The sequence below is a fragment of the Cucurbita maxima genome, unplaced genomic scaffold (assembly GCF_002738345.1).
Source record: "Cucurbita maxima cultivar Rimu unplaced genomic scaffold, Cmax_1.0 Cma_Scf00159, whole genome shotgun sequence".
Taxonomy (NCBI): domain Eukaryota; kingdom Viridiplantae; phylum Streptophyta; class Magnoliopsida; order Cucurbitales; family Cucurbitaceae; genus Cucurbita; species Cucurbita maxima.
In genome coordinates this window covers 9,105-24,564 of record NW_019272175.1, presented here as the reverse complement: position 1 = coordinate 24,564, position 15,460 = coordinate 9,105, and the positions used below count along the sequence as shown (strand labels likewise).

General features: G+C 38.0%; 2 protein-coding genes and 1 long non-coding RNA gene across 6 annotated transcripts; all 3 read right to left on the bottom strand.

The window, feature by feature from the left end:
- Positions 1-1,658: 1,658 nt before the first annotated feature.
- On the bottom strand, positions 1,659-3,415 carry LOC111473756 (hydroquinone glucosyltransferase-like). 3 transcript variants are annotated; one of them, XM_023119159.1, is made up of 4 exons: positions 2,573-3,405; positions 2,158-2,505; positions 1,919-2,090; positions 1,659-1,851 (listed from the first exon to the last, which is right to left on the bottom strand). In XM_023119159.1, exons 1-4 carry the CDS (start codon positions 3,329-3,331, stop codon positions 1,715-1,717), a joined length of 1,416 nt encoding a protein of 471 aa, XP_022974927.1. In that variant the 5' UTR covers positions 3,332-3,405; the 3' UTR covers positions 1,659-1,714. The 3 variants fall into 3 exon arrangements, with proteins under 3 accessions (XP_022974927.1, XP_022974925.1, XP_022974926.1); XM_023119157.1 differs by having other exon boundaries at positions 1,659-1,804; positions 1,872-2,090; positions 2,158-2,544; positions 2,612-3,405; XM_023119158.1 differs by having other exon boundaries at positions 1,660-1,851; positions 2,158-2,544; positions 2,612-3,415.
- Positions 3,416-9,865: 6,450 nt separating this feature from the next.
- Positions 9,866-10,359, bottom strand: LOC111473757. The gene is made up of 2 exons (XR_002715764.1): positions 10,201-10,359; positions 9,866-10,133 (listed from the first exon to the last, which is right to left on the bottom strand). It is a non-coding gene; the product is annotated as an uncharacterized LOC111473757 (long non-coding RNA).
- Positions 10,360-10,525: 166 nt separating this feature from the next.
- LOC111473754 (protein ENHANCED DISEASE RESISTANCE 4-like) lies at positions 10,526-14,879 on the bottom strand. 2 transcript variants are annotated; one of them, XM_023119155.1, is made up of 7 exons: positions 14,607-14,878; positions 14,279-14,403; positions 11,918-14,081; positions 11,348-11,408; positions 11,171-11,263; positions 10,973-11,103; positions 10,526-10,805 (listed from the first exon to the last, which is right to left on the bottom strand). In XM_023119155.1, the coding sequence occupies exons 2-7, from the start codon at positions 14,391-14,393 to the stop codon at positions 10,751-10,753; spliced, it is 2,619 nt and encodes an 872-aa protein (XP_022974923.1). In that variant the 5' UTR covers positions 14,394-14,403; positions 14,607-14,878; the 3' UTR covers positions 10,526-10,750. The 2 variants fall into 2 exon arrangements, with proteins under 2 accessions (XP_022974923.1, XP_022974924.1); XM_023119156.1 differs by having other exon boundaries at positions 10,973-11,068; positions 11,136-11,263; positions 14,279-14,879.
- Positions 14,880-15,460: the final 581 nt, after the last annotated feature.

The window sequence follows — 15,460 nt, the reverse complement described above, 5'->3', positions numbered from 1 at the left end:
TGGTGGTCTCTTAGGCTCGTAGGAAAGTGTTGGGTCTAGATTTAGTGACTAGTTACCTTAATCGCAAATTCATAGTCTTAACATAATAATGAATCATAAAGAGTAACTTGTTGTGCACACATCAAATATCTAGATACATCATACATAATTCATGCAAAAGAGACATATATGCTTAATGGGGCGATAAAATCCATCAACACCCAGAGCACATAGTTCACAATTTTCCATCCTCCTGTGACTTCTCATAATACTTCACATTACTCATATGGAAAGACTAACCACCTAAGGTAACTAAACTATGTATGCATAGTCAAGCGATTTCTACCAGTATTTCTTTCTAAGGTTTCATGTAGTGACTTACTTGATTGACGCGTGCCCTTTTGTTTAGCGTTACTACACGAATAGGATGTCCAAAAAAACTGATTTTTCTCCCTTAGGTCATAATTCACATAGAATAAGGTTAGAATTTAAATAAAAAATCGGGCAAACACAAATCAAACAGGTGAAAATTAAACTGATATGCGATGGGAAGTGTTCTTGTCGCAGGCATCACACGTGGGTACTTTTTGCAGTCGTGGGTTAGGCGGTTCAATTTGCTCAGGTGGACTGCGGGTTGGTTAGGCCGACACTACCAATCCCTTTCCCTTGTTTCTCTCCACAAACCCCTCAGGCAATAACGTCAATGGATCATTTTGACTATGGGCGTTGAAAAATGATGCATTGGTTTCCTTGGTCGAGGAAAAAGTTGTTGATGATTGAGGGGAAAGAATTGTGGACGGAGATTTGGGCTTTGGTTTGAAAATGGGAGATCCCACGTTAGCAAGTGAAACAAAACATACCTTGGAAGTCTAGAAACCTCTCCATCTGGCTCATTGTAAAACATTGAGGAGAAGTCGAAAAGGGAAGACCAAAGAAACAATATAGTAACGAGCTTGAGACGTTACAAATGGTATTAGGTCCAGTCACCGGACAGTGCAAGATACTAGTCGCAGTAGGGCTAGACCCTCTCCCTCTCCCTCTCCATGTAAAACCGTGAGGATGACGGTAACATATAACCGCCTAAAGTTGACAATATTTATTAGTAGTATGGGCTTGGGCCGTTACAATGCACTATATAAGAGACCAAAACCTACCCTAGGTATTAAAAATTAATGTTGTATTGGAAGTGGAGAGTAAGAATAATAATAATTATTATTATAATTATTATAAAAAGAAGAAGAAGAATATATGAATATGAGAATTAAAATTGAGTAGTTACAAGTGTGCGCTGGAATTGGGTGCGCTTCCACACCCACACAAACTTAGTCCTATCAACCCTCCAATCTGTACTGTCAATTCTTCGATTGCCGCCCACCATTAATGGCATAAAACCACTCCTCATTATAGATTGTTACTATTTGAAAACAGGGCTTCATTTCTATGCAATCCTTTAACGCATCTTCCCTTTATTCTACTTAACAACCAACGACTTACCCATAGTCCAACAGACAGAGAGAGGCCAAAGCTCAAGCCATTCTCCTCGACCGTGTCAGACCTCTCAAGCGGCTAGTGTGTCGTCATGCGTGATCTTAACCCCGAGAATCCATATTTGATCGAACTTGGTTTATTCACACGTCTTGGATATAAAATTGAAAAATTTAAGAACCTAATAGATCAAATTTTTAAATATGAACATCTTGTAGGGATATGGTTTTGTTTGTAAGGATAAGGCAAGTCAAGTGGAAATCTTGTTCTTCCACTTCTCAACCATCTCGCACACTATTTTAGTGGACAACCCATCTTCTCCAACAGCCCTTTCACCTGCCTCTTTCAATTCCTTCATTTTCTCTCGCACTGTCTTCCCCTCTTCACCTTCCAACACCGCCTCCTGCCTCTTTCAATTCCTTCATTTTCTCTCGCACTGTCTTCCCCTCTTCACCTTCCAACACCGCCTTCACCACCTTCCAAATCTCTTCCTTCTCCACAATCCCTTTCTTCTCGTTCATTTTTGGCCACAACGCCACCTTGATCTCCTCTGTCAGCATCACCGCGTTCATTTTCTGCTCTGCATAAAGCGGCCATGCGATCAGAGGAACTCCATTAACCACCGCCTCTAGCGTTCATTTTCTGCTCTGCATAAAGCGGCCATGCGATCAGAGGAACTCCATTAACCACCGCCTCTAACGTTGAGTTCCATCCACAATGAGTCAGGAATGCGCCGGTGGAGCTGTGGCTAAGTATCTGAGTCTGCGGCGCCCATGACGGCACCACCAGTCCCCTGTTTTTCATCCTTTCTACGAACCCTTCTGGTAAAAAATCAAAAGGGTCGTCGTGGCTGTGGACGTTGAAATAGGTAGCGTTGGCCACCTTATCGCTTGGACTTCTTACCACCCATATGAATCTTTGTCCACTCATTTCCAATCCCATGGCTAATTCGTTGATTTGATGGCTAGACAGAGTGCCCCCACTTCCAAATGACACGTATAGAACAGACCCATTTGGCTGTTCGTCCAACCATTTCAGGCACTCTGCCTTCTTGTTGCTTCCATTTGAATCGATTCTCACCAATGGCCCAATTGGGTAAACAGGGGGCTTCCCCTGTTTCGTTGCTTCCATTTGAATCGATTCTCACCAATGGCCCAATTGGGTAAACAGGGGGCTTCCCCTGTTTCTCTTCTCGGAGAAATTTGATAGCTCCGGGCTCCAATTCCGGGAAGCTGTTCAGAAAAATCCCATCTGATAAAACGTACCTCTTCATGTTGTGAAATGTCCATTTATAGGCTTCGTCCTTCCGATCTTGAACTGGGTCCAATAGATTCTTGCCGTGAATCGGAATACATCCCGGAATTTGGATCGGCTCCTGGAGGTCACCGTACTCGCCGGCGACGGATTCATCGAGTTTGGGAAGAAACAGAGCAAATGAGAGAACCATAGCGGTGGAAGGAAAGAAAATATAAGGGGAAATGTTGAATTCTCTAGCTAAATCGAACGCGTCGGTGCCGAAAAGATCAACGACCAAGCCGACAAGGTTTGAATTAGTCACCATGGATTTCAGTACATTTTTAAGAGATGGGAGAGATCGAGAAACAGTGAGGGAAATGATGGTTTCAATCTTGGATTCATGGGGAAGATCGTGGAAGCTAACCAGCGGGAGGAAGGTGTGATCGATGCCGGAAGGGAGGGAATCAAGGAGAGATTTTTGAGGCTTGGACGGCGGATGGTCGGAAGGGACGATGAAAGTGACCGTTATATGGTGGTGCAAAACAAGGCGTTTGGCGAATTCAACAAGTGGAATTAAATGGCCCATTCCGGGGCTGGGAAAAATGGCCAAATGAGGCACCGGAGCATCCATGGCGGCGGCGGTGGCTGTGGTTATGGTTATTGGAAAAACAGAGAAGAGAAAGAAATTGAGAATTTGATGAGGAAGGGGAGAGCAGTAGAGAAGGGATTTATAGAATGGATGGTAATAAAAATGGAATCTTTTGGAGAGGCAAGAATGGAAGAATAACATGGAAAGGGGCTTGTGGCTGGATGAGTAGGAGTGGGGATGGTGATGTCAATTCAAACGTAAGGCTTATCATCCTATTGCTCTAATTTTACCCCTCTCATCTATCACCTTTTAATTAAGGGACGGTTTGGAACGACCGGACGGAGGGTAAAGTCCAGTCAGGACTAATTTTACCCCTCTCATCTATCACCTTTTAATTAAGGGATGGTTTGGAATGACGGTGCTGTCACCTTTCAATTAAGGGACGGTTTGGAACGACGGTTAAATCCAGTCATGACCCTGGTGCTGTCATCTTTCGATTAAGGGACGGTTTGGAACGACGGTCAAATCCAATCATGACCCTGACCCTCAATTAAGGTAGATTGTGAGATACCATATGAGTTTAAAAATTAAGGGACGGTTTGGAATGACGGTCCAATCCAGTCATGACCCTAACTCTCAAGGAGGGTAGATGGTAAGATACCATATGAGTTCAGAAAGAGGTTTAAAATCTTTTGGTAAAAAATTTAAAAAGAAAAGAGCAAAAATGGGGAAATGAAGTCATTAATACCATGAGTTTTTGTTTTTTTCTTATTTTTTGAGTTATTTTGCTATCTTATTTAATAAATTTAAATTTTATATTTTTATTGTATTAAAGGTTTGATTGGTTTAAATATTCTATTTTGAACCTTAAATTTAAAATACTTTTAATTGTTTGAAGATTATTATTATTAATTATTAAATATAATATCCAAATAAATTTAGTAATACAAAAATAATATAAATTTAAAAGAAAGGGAATATTATATTGAGGCTTTTATAATAAATAAAAAGAGAAAAAAGAAAAAAAGAAAAGGGTCCTAAATAGGGCGACATTATTCAGCCATGCATGGGCTTACCTCGTTGACCATAGCCAAATTCTACCAAATTCCAAATTTTAATTAAATTTAATTGAAAACAAGGCCATAAATTATTGAGTAAGCAATGACGTCATAAATGACGACTCAAAAAACAAAAAAAAAAACAAAAACTTCGAAAAAGTATTATGGAGATAGATATTTACTTTTTGTTTAATTTATTTATTTTCTATTTTGTCATAAAGTGACATTTAAACTAGAAATAGACTAATGAGTTTTTTAGTGTTTAATTTGACATTAATATTCAATTTTATTAATAAATGCATGAAATAGAGCATTAGCAAATGATTTATCAATTAAAACTCTATAATTTTATAAATAAAAAAATTAATTAATTTTGTTATTAAAATTTAATATGGGGATTAATTTAATATTAGAGATAAATTTAGAATTAAATTACATTTAATGGGGTTGAGAGAGAAGGAAATGGGGGAAAAAGTTATTTAATTATAAGAGTGATGCAAATATTATGCCATGATGATGAACATTAATAATGGAGTGATTAGTAAGGTTACAAAGCTTTTTCAATCATTTCTCTATTATTTTCCACCTACAAAAAGGTTCATAATTAGGTGAAATTCAATAATTTATTGATAGCATGTGACATATTAATTACATTCTTATTTTATGATATTTTATTACCAATTTCAACATGGTTCAATGAATTAATCGTTTATATATTTATTAAAGATTACACGTTAGAACTATTTTGAGTTTAAAATTATGATATTTATTGAATTTTAATATTTTCGTTCAATAGCAACCACCATCAAATATACTTTGTTCAATGGCGACCACCACCGACAACCACTCTTGTATTGAAAACTTCGACAAACTTCGTCCGAGACCCATATCACTGAGGTCGATGGTGGTCGAAGGTAGTTAGTCAGTCATACATATGAGTGCTTTCAATACATATTTAAATTTATTAGCTTATAGTGTCTGAGAGTTATTTTTTATACTGATTTAAACTTTGAGTAAATGCATTTTGAGCGTAGACGTTTAGAAATCCATTTTTTAGGTAATGGAATCAATCATATGAGTATTTTAATCATCAACGGTTTTTAGAAAATTTCTACCGTTAATGAGAAAGGTGACCAAAATACGCTTAATTTTGAAGTTCACAAGATTGAGTTACTAAAAAAAAACGTGGACCTAAAATAACTTTCAATTTTTTAAGTCTTTCTTAGTCATCATATCTACAAGATCGCTCTCATTCGAATGTAGTCTCAATTTATTCAATCTACTACTTCTATAATTAGGTGTCACAATGGAAATAACACGGTGTGCTCGTATATGTTCAACATAACTCAAATGAAGAAGTTATGCATTTAGGTTTGAATAATACCCACACATCTAGTCATAACTCTCTTTAGTTTGAAAAGAATAGTCTAATTTCCATTGGTCAAATAACTTGTCAATATGAGTCCACTTATGCTCGGTGAGATTCCACCTCGGTTGAAGAGAGGAATGAAACATTGTTTATAAAGGTGTGGGAACTTCTCGGTTGGAGAGAGGAATGAAACATTGTTTATAAAGGTGTGGGAACCTCTACTCGGTAGACGCGTTTTAAGAACCTTAAAAGAAAATTTGAAAGCGTTTTAAAAACCTTAAAAAGAAAATTTGAAAAGAAAAACTCAAAGAGGACAATATCTGCTATCTGCTAACGGTGGACTTGGACTATTATAAATGATATCAGAACTAGACATCGAGTAGGATGCTAGTAAAAATTTTGGGTCCCAAAGAGGGGTGGACATCAGGCCCTGAAGAGGGTGGACACAAGGTGATGTGCCAACGAAGACATTGGATCTCAAAGGAAGGTAAAAAAATGGGCGATATACTAACAAAAACGTTGGGTCTTGAATGGGAGTTGATTGTGAGATCCCACATCGACTGGAGAGAGGTACGAGTATCAACGAGAACGCTAGCTGGACTCTGAAGGAGAGTAAAATATAAGAACGCATATCAATTGGAGAGAGAAAACGGAATATTGTTTATAAGGATGTGAAAACCTCTCCCTAACAAATCTATTTTAAAAACCTTCCAGAGAAACTTAAAAGAAAAAACCTAAAAAAGACAATATCTACTCGCGGTAGACTTTGTTTTCCATTCCATTACATTGATGGATAGGTGAGGAGTTGCATTCACCGAATGAAAGGAAGCTATTAAAGAATAGGTAGGATAGAAGTTGTTTTAGCACTTCAATGCATTGAAATGGGCAANTGTCCTCCGAGGACGGTTGCCAAGGACTCCACCAATCTCAGAATTGAAGTCAGTTGGCCATCGTGATTGTGCTTGTCGATCACGAAGATTTATGGGAGGATTAGTGGTTCTAATATTATTAACACATGTCCCATAAGCAGCAATGTTTTCATGAGAATATAGTGAGGGATTGTTTGGAACATCAGGAAACCTTCTATTGAAGTAAGCACTACCAGGTAGTGAGGATGGAACCTGTGAGCATCTATTTTGGCACTGGAAACAAGAGCAAGAAGGCTGATGAAAGGGAGGATTAGGAGGGTAGTGATTGAACGAATCCAAACTGGTATCGACATAATGGCCAGAATGATATTGGTGAGGGTGCTGTTGATGCGCACACGAAAACTGGCAGGAGTTTCGTCTAAGCATTTGCGATCCAAAAGGGTCACCAAAATGAGATGNTAATCGTTTATATATTTATTAAAGATTACACGTTAGAACTATTTTGAGTTTAAAATTATGATATTTATTGAATTTTAATATTTTCGTTCAATAGCAACCACCATCAAATATACTTTGTTCAATGGCGATGGCGACCACCACCGACAACCACTCTTGTATTGAAAACTTCGACAAACTTCGTCCGAGACCCATATNTTGCCAACGCCCATGGCAGCTCCATTGTTTTCTTTCTGAATTCAAAACAAACAACATTCTTCTATACTTCACACAACCTTTTTCCTTTCCCTTTATTCTCTACTTTTTCTTTTCCACTTTTCTTTTATGGATGCTTTGTCTTCAATTTTTAGTTGAGTCAGAAGCAATTCCAACATCACTGTCTGGGACGGTGGCAGTGGCAGTGACAGTGGCAGTGACAGTGACTACTGGACTCATCTCATCTCCTCGTGTTGCGGGGCTCATTAATTTTCTNGATGGCGACCACCACCGACAACCACTCTTGTATTGAAAACTTCGACAAACTTCGTCCGAGACCCATATCACTGAGGTCGATGGTGGTCGAAGGTAGTTAGTCAGTCATACATATGAGTGCTTTCAATACATATTTAAATTTATTAGCTTATAGTGTCTGAGAGTTATTTTTTATACTGATTTAAACTTTGAGTAAATGCATTTTGAGCGTAGACGTTTAGAAATCCATTTTTTAGGTAATGGAATCAATCATATGAGTATTTTAATCATCAACGGTTTTTAGAAAATTTCTACCGTTAATGGGTAATGGAATCAATCATATGAGTATTTTAATCATCAACGGTTTTTAGAAAATTTCTACCGTTAATGAGAAAGGTGACCAAAATACGCTTAATTTTGAAGTTCACAAGATTGAGTTACTAAAAAAAACGTGGACCTAAAATAACTTTCAATTTTTTAAGTCTTTCTTAGTCATCATATCTAAAAGATCGCTCTCGTTCGAATATAGTCTCAGTTTATTCAATCTACTACTTCTATAATTAGGTGTCACAATGGAAATAACACTGTGTGCTCGTATATGTTCAACATAACTCAAATGAAGAAGTTATGCATTTAGGTTTGAATAATACCCAGTGTGCTCGTATATGTTCAACATAACTCAAATGAAGAAGTTATGCATTTAGGTTTGAATAATACCCACACATCTAGTCATAACTCTCTTTAGTTTGAAAAGAATAGTCTAATTTCCATTGGTCAAATAACTTGTCAATATGAGTCCACTTATGCTCGGTGAGATTCCACCTCGGTTGAAGAGAGGAATGAAACATTGTTTATAAAGGTGTGGGAACTTCTCGGTTGGAGAGAGGAATGAAACATTGTTTATAAAGGTGTGGGAACCTCTACTNTCGTCCGAGACCCATATCACTGAGGTCGATGGTGGTCGAAGGTAGTTAGTCAGTCATACATATGAGTGCTTTCAATACATATTTAAATTTATTAGCTTATAGTGTCTGAGAGTTATTTTTTATACTGATTTAAACTTTGAGTAAATGCATTTTGAGCGTAGACGTTTAGAAATCCATTTTTTAGGTAATGGAATCAATCATATGAGTATTTTAATCATCAACGGTTTTTAGAAAATTTCTACCGTTAATGAGAAAGGTGACCAAAATACGCTTAATTTTGAAGTTCACAAGATTGAGTTACTAAAAAAAACGTGGACCTAAAATAACTTTCAATTTTTTAAGTCTTTCTTAGTCATCATATCTAAAAGATCGCTCTCGTTCGAATATAGTCTCAGTTTATTCAATCTACTACTTCTATAATTAGGTGTCACAATGGAAATAACACTGTGTGCTCGTATATGTTCAACATAACTCAAATGAAGAAGTTATGCATTTAGGTTTGAATAATACCCACACATCTAGTCATAACTCTCTTTAGTTTGAAAAGAATAGTCTAATTTCCATTGGTCAAATAACTTGTCAATATGAGTCCACTTATGCTCGGTGAGATTCCACCTCGGTTGAAGAGAGGAATGAAACATTGTTTATAAAGGTGTGGGAACTTCTCGGTTGGAGAGAGGAATGAAACATTGTTTATAAAGGTGTGGGAACCTCTACTCGGTAGACGCGTTTTAAGAACCTTAAAAGAAAATTTGAAAGCGTTTTAAAAACCTTAAAAGGAAAATTTGAAAAGAAAAACCCAAAGAGGACAATATCTGCTATCTGCTAACGGTGGGCTTGGACTATTATAAATGATATCAGAACTAGACATCGAGTAGGATGCTAGTGAAAATTTTGGGTCCCAAAGAGGGGTGGACATCAGGCCCTGAAGAGGGTGGACACAAGGTGATGTGCCAACGAGGACATTGGACCTCAAAGGAAGGTAAAAAATGGGCGATATACTAGCAAGAACGTTGGGTCTTGAATGGGGGTTGATTGTGAGATCCCACATCGACTGGAGAGAGGTACGAGTATCAACGAGAACGCTAGCTGGACCCTGAAGGAGAGTGAAATATGAGAACGCATATCAATTGGAGAGAGAAAACGGAATATTGTTTATAAGGGTATGAAAACCTCTCCCTAACAAATCTATTTTAAAAACTTTCCAGAGAAGCTCAAAAGAAAAAACCTAAAAAAGACAATATCTACTAGCAAATAGACTTTGCTTACCATTTAGATGGATAGGTGAGGAGTTGCATTCACAGAATGCAAGGAAGCTATTAAAGAATAGGTAGGATAGAAGTTGTTTTAGCACTTCAATGCATTGAAATGGGCAAAAGGAAGCTATTAAAGAATAGGTAGGATAGAAGTTGTTTTAGCACTTCAATGCATTGAAATGGGCAACTATGTACAAAAGCAGTAATGACTGTTGCATTGAAATGGGTATCATTCATTACTTGCAATTGATGATCTTGGAAGATGAGGATTGAGGTGCAACAGACTAGAGGTTGACCTACACAATGACCAGATGTCGCCCTAATGACCTTAAACTTGTTACCTACTTGTGGACAGCGAGCAGCGAGCAGCGACGCCAAGTGTCTTGCCAACGCCCATGGCAGCTCCATTGTTTTCTTTCTGAATTCAAAACAAACAACATTCTTCTATACTTCACACAACCTTTTTCCTTTCCCTTTATTCTCTACTTTTTCTTTTCCACTTTTCTTTTATGGATGCTTTGCACAACCTTTTTCCTTTCCCTTTATTCTCTACTTTTTCTTTTCCACTTTTCTTTTATGGATGCTTTGTCTTCAATTTTTAGTTGAGTCAGAAGCAATTCCAACATCACTGTCTGGGACGGTGGCAGTAGCAGTGGCAGTGACAGTGACTACTGGACTCATCTCATCTCCTCGTGTTGCGGGGCTCATTAATTTTCTCAGTGGCAGTGACAGTGACTACTGGACTCATCTCATCTCCTCGTGTTGCGGGGCTCATTAATTTTCTCATAACATTCTAACCCTTCTTCCCCTCCCCTAAATATTATGGTCCCTTTTGAGTTCATGTTCATCTTCTTAAGTACCAAAAATTTTCTTTTTCCATGAACAAAGAATGGTGGAAAGCTTGGGAACTTATCAACAGTTGAATACAGACACAGACATGCCACACAAACACTGACACTAAACTAACAAAAACATATAAAACATTACTACAATGCTCTGGTAATTTAGACAAGAAAACCTTTGCGAACATACCAACAACTGAGATACAGGATTTGATTACGCGGTTTGTGTTCCCAATTAAGAAGCTGTTCTTGGAACTTTCATGCCAAATCCATGCTTTACCTTCTCAACTCTGAGTCAGAAAAATGTTGTATGTATATATTAGCATTAGATATATCAGAAACCAATGAAGAATTCTAAACAACCAAAAGTAGTATTAGCTTAGCACTAACGTTGGAGCAAGTTTTCCGAGGCCTTCGAATTCTAAACAACCAAAAGTAGTATTAGCTTAGCACTAACGTTGGAGCAAGTTTTCCGAGGCCTTCGAGCTCTTCACCGGTGTCCTCGTTGAGAACTCGGCCAGAGATCTCGATAATGTAAGATCTGTCCCTTGAAGTGGGCAGCCCTCTTCCAGCAAGCAAATCCAAATCCTTTAGGTGAAGCTCTCTGCCATTCCCTTGAAGTGGGCAGCCCTCTTCCAGCAAGCAAATCCAAATCCTTTAGGTGAAGCTCTCTGCCATTCACAAAAACACCAGTATTTCCTCCTGCACAGTTCTCTGGCATGGGGTAGTCAAATTCCTCAATGTAAGGCTGCAAACATACAAGACACAATTTAAGAACATGGCAAAGAATCAAAACACAAGTCAATGCATCAGCTTTAAGCTTCAATCTTACGGGAATTATGCCAAGACAAGGTCCGCCCATGACGCCCCAGAATCCAGCCCGGGAATCGTACCTGTTTTCGATTAATTTGAAGTGGCATTAGCACAATGGAGACAAGCATGAAGGTATTTTGAGAAGCGGGCTATGGCACAACATCATAAGTGTACAGTAAAAAGCATCCACTTCTGTTTTATGCTTACTACTTTTGCCAAAAAAGTTGCACACAAACAGCTAGATTTGCTTTTACATCATGACATGTTACATAAAAAGAAGAAACACTTAGGTAGATCGCTTTTTAAATCTAAATATTCTCAAACTATATCTTAAAGTTCAGACATTCTAACACTTAGGTAGATCGCTTTTTAAATCTAAATATTCTCAAACTATATCTTAAAGTTCAGACATTCTACATTGTAACCCCACAAAAATCCTTTACTTTTTCTTTAACTTGCCCCATTGACCACTATGCTATATCAGTTTAAGTTAGGTCAGATAATTGAATGAGTTGCAGCCAAAAATTAACATTTACTGTCATGCATCCTACTATCTCATTTGCATAGAAGAGTTTTTAAGTATGCTTACCAGTATTTTCCGGGATGGATCGGTCCAGCGCGCTTTTCAGCTTTCTTAACCATACGATACGATATAAACTGTCCATTAACTGATACATTACTTCTGCTCCGATCGTCGACTTGATTAGATCTAAAACTCTTCTTGATAATGTTTGCAAAAAAAGACTCCCCTCCTTTACTAGCTCTTGGCGGGTTATCTTCTTTACTTGCATCCTTTGTCTCTGGAAACGCCACGGTATCAGAGTAGTCGTTCATCGACACATCCATCTCAGTTGCCAGTGATGCTTCTTTCAAAGAGTTTTGTCGTGAGTTAACCTTATTTGGTTTCACATTCTCCTGATCTGAACGGCTACTTCGATTTCCCTTGGTAAACCTGTTTGCAGTCTGGTTATTAGACGAGTAATCGAAGTATGACTGAAGTGGTGAGCCAGGAAGGGGAGGAGAGCGTGTCGTCTTGATTAATTTGTGTAAATTGTTTGTAGCCTCCCTTGGAGCAGTTGAAAGATCTGGACTGTCTTCATCCTCTGAGGTGCTTGAAGATGTAGGATGAAAACTTGGCATCTCTTGTTGCTTATTTGAGCTTAAACCTGTACCAATGGGCTGTAGCACAGGCTCTCTATCTAGTGACTCGAAATCGTAAAGAGTGTTGTTATCATAATCATCAGAAGAGAAATTAGTACGGTTCAAGTGACCAAAATTTGAATTATAATCTCTGACAGCCAGTTCATCACTATCATCAACCTCTGAGGGAAATCGACCTCCCCGTGAATGATTGGAGAAAACAAGTCTCTTGTCGATAACTGTAAAATTGATCAACGTAGAACAAGCTCCACAACGAACACTTTGCTGATTCTTAACCATCATAAGCTTCTTAGGAAGTTGTAGCATTTCAAAGCAATTGTTACATGTTAGAAATGGAGCACCACCAGCAATTGGATGGCAATTACGGCCACCACTCACTAAGGCTGTCCTCCGAGGACGGTTGCCAAGGACTCCACCAATCTCAGAATTGAAGTCAGTTGGCCATCGTGATTGTGCTTGTCGATCACGAAGATTTATGGGAGGATTAGTGGTTCTAATATTATTAACACATGCCCCATAAGCAGCAATGTTTTCATGAGAATATAGTGAGGGATTGTTTGAAACATCAGGAAACCTTCTATTGAAGTAAGCACTACCAGGTAGTGAGGATGGAACCTGTGAGTATCTATTTTGGCACTGGAAACAAGAGCAAGAAGGCTGATGAAAGGGAGGATTAGGAGGGTAGTGATTGAACGAATCCAAACTGGTATCGACATAATGGCCAGAATGATATTGGTGAGGGTGCTGTTGATGAGCACACGAAAACTGGCAGGAGTTTCGTCTAAGCATTTGCGATCCAAAAGGGTCACCAAAATGAGATGTATTGTTTGGATAATAGCTTTGGACAGGCAGCTCAATTCCATTGGCAACAGGAAATGGTTCTGAACAATGGTTGGAAAATGAAGAGCCTGAAACATACTTTGATCCTGAAGAACCATCCATAGGCCAAGCACCAGAGTGATTCAAAGGTTTAGGAGGTTTCATTCCACCATCGGCAGGGACTGGCCAAGACTGACCGAGTTGTTCCTTCAACTCGTCCAGCTTCCTCAGAAGCTCGAGTCGGTCCTGTTCGAGGTGCTTAACTTTATCAGCTCCATTGGCATTGCCACGACTCGTTAAAAGCTCCTGCACACCAGACATGAACTCCAATTGACGATTCGTTTGATCGTCTTCATGGTTCGGAGTTGAGAACCTCACACTTTTCACACTACCCCTTGAATTCTTCTCAGCCCCATCTCCCATCTCACCTGTCTCTCCCTTCTTCCAATCCAATTCTCTTCCTGATCCAAGCTTCATCATGTTCATCTGAACATTTAAATCCACTTGTTCCGTTCCCATCAAATCACTGAAGCCATTTTTGTCCATATTCAAGTTAAGACCCTTCTCAACACCTTCCACTTTATCCATCTCTGAGCCCTTAAGATCACAAGGCAAAGAATCAGGACTCGCCTTTAAATCCACATCAGAGGCACCATCACTAAGATCAACCGTCCCTTTTTCAGGAGAAGTAGTGGATTTAGTAGACAACCCTCCAACCCTGTCTTCATCCGACTTATCAGACACAGAGTCTTCTTCCTGATTTCTAATTTTCGCTGTGAAATCAAAGAACAAAAAGGGTACTCCATTTCAAATCCCAGAAACACTCTCCTCGAAGAAACAACACGAAATTTGATTGGAGCAGTAAAATTTTCCCAAATTAAAACCTAAATTCGAAATAATCGCAGTAACCCAACATGGTAAAGAGAATATAAATTCAGCTCGACCCACAAGGAACAAAAAATAAAAATACCTCGTAGAATGGTACCACATCCACCGCACTGATAAACAGAATAATCAGCGAGCTCCGGGAGAAGATTCTCACACTTGGGGCATCGAACCAGTCGCAATTTGGAGGAACCCGACATGGGAAAAACCCTGAAAGTGACAGACAGCGAAAGAAGAAGAAGAAGAAGAGGCTCCGGGGTATAAAACTCCAAAATCCAGTGTACCCAGTGAAAAATGGTGGGTAAGAAGGCGAATAGAAACAGGGGAAAGGGGGAAGGGGAAGGAAAAGCTAAAGGAAAGAAACAAAGGGCATGTGAAAAGAAGTGGCAGAGAGGATAGAAGCGAAGGAAAACCTCAAATCAGTTTCAAAAATGTGACATATGGGGTTCACTCCTGCTGCAAAAACAATCAGAGTAGGGCTAAAAATCTTTGGAGGGAAGAAGAAAATTTCTCGGAAAACGAAGAAGGTGTACTGTAGAACTGTGATGATGTTTACACAGAAATACGAATTTTCTTCTGTTTGGTAGTGCCTGTTTTTGTTTGGTTTTCACGAACACACACAACAAAGAAAGAAACGAAAAGAAAAAGAAAAAAAACTCGTAAAATGAGAGAGGCGATCTTCCGTTGGCCCTGGGGAACTTGTTTAAATGAACCCTCTAAATCCTCTAAGTGACGTCGTTTTAAAAATTCCTTACCCAAACTTCTCTCTCCTATTTCTTTAATAAGAATATATAATTTTTTTAACTTTTATTTTCGTATCATTAATAGTTTTAAGGTAAATAAAATATAGGAGTTAAATAGACAATTTTTTAAATTTAGAGGTTAGATAGACGAGATTTTAAAAGTTTAGGGTCAAATTATAATTTAATAATTTTTTTTTTTATTAAGTATTCACCTTGGGTTTTGGAAGTATATATATATATATTTTAATACCAAATTTATATTAAGATTTTTAAATTAAAATTTGAGGGGGTATTTTTTTTTTAATTAAATTTTGTGATTTAGAAAAAACTAAATTAATTATTTTCTTTTTGGAATGTTTGGAAAAAAAAATAAATAGTTTAAAATACTATATATATTTAAAAAAATATATAGTTTGATGATTAAAAGTAGTTTACAAAATTCAAAAAAGATGAAGAATGTAATTATTTTCTTTTTGGAATGATTGACGGAAATACGGGATTTAATTTATAAAAAAAAAAAAAAA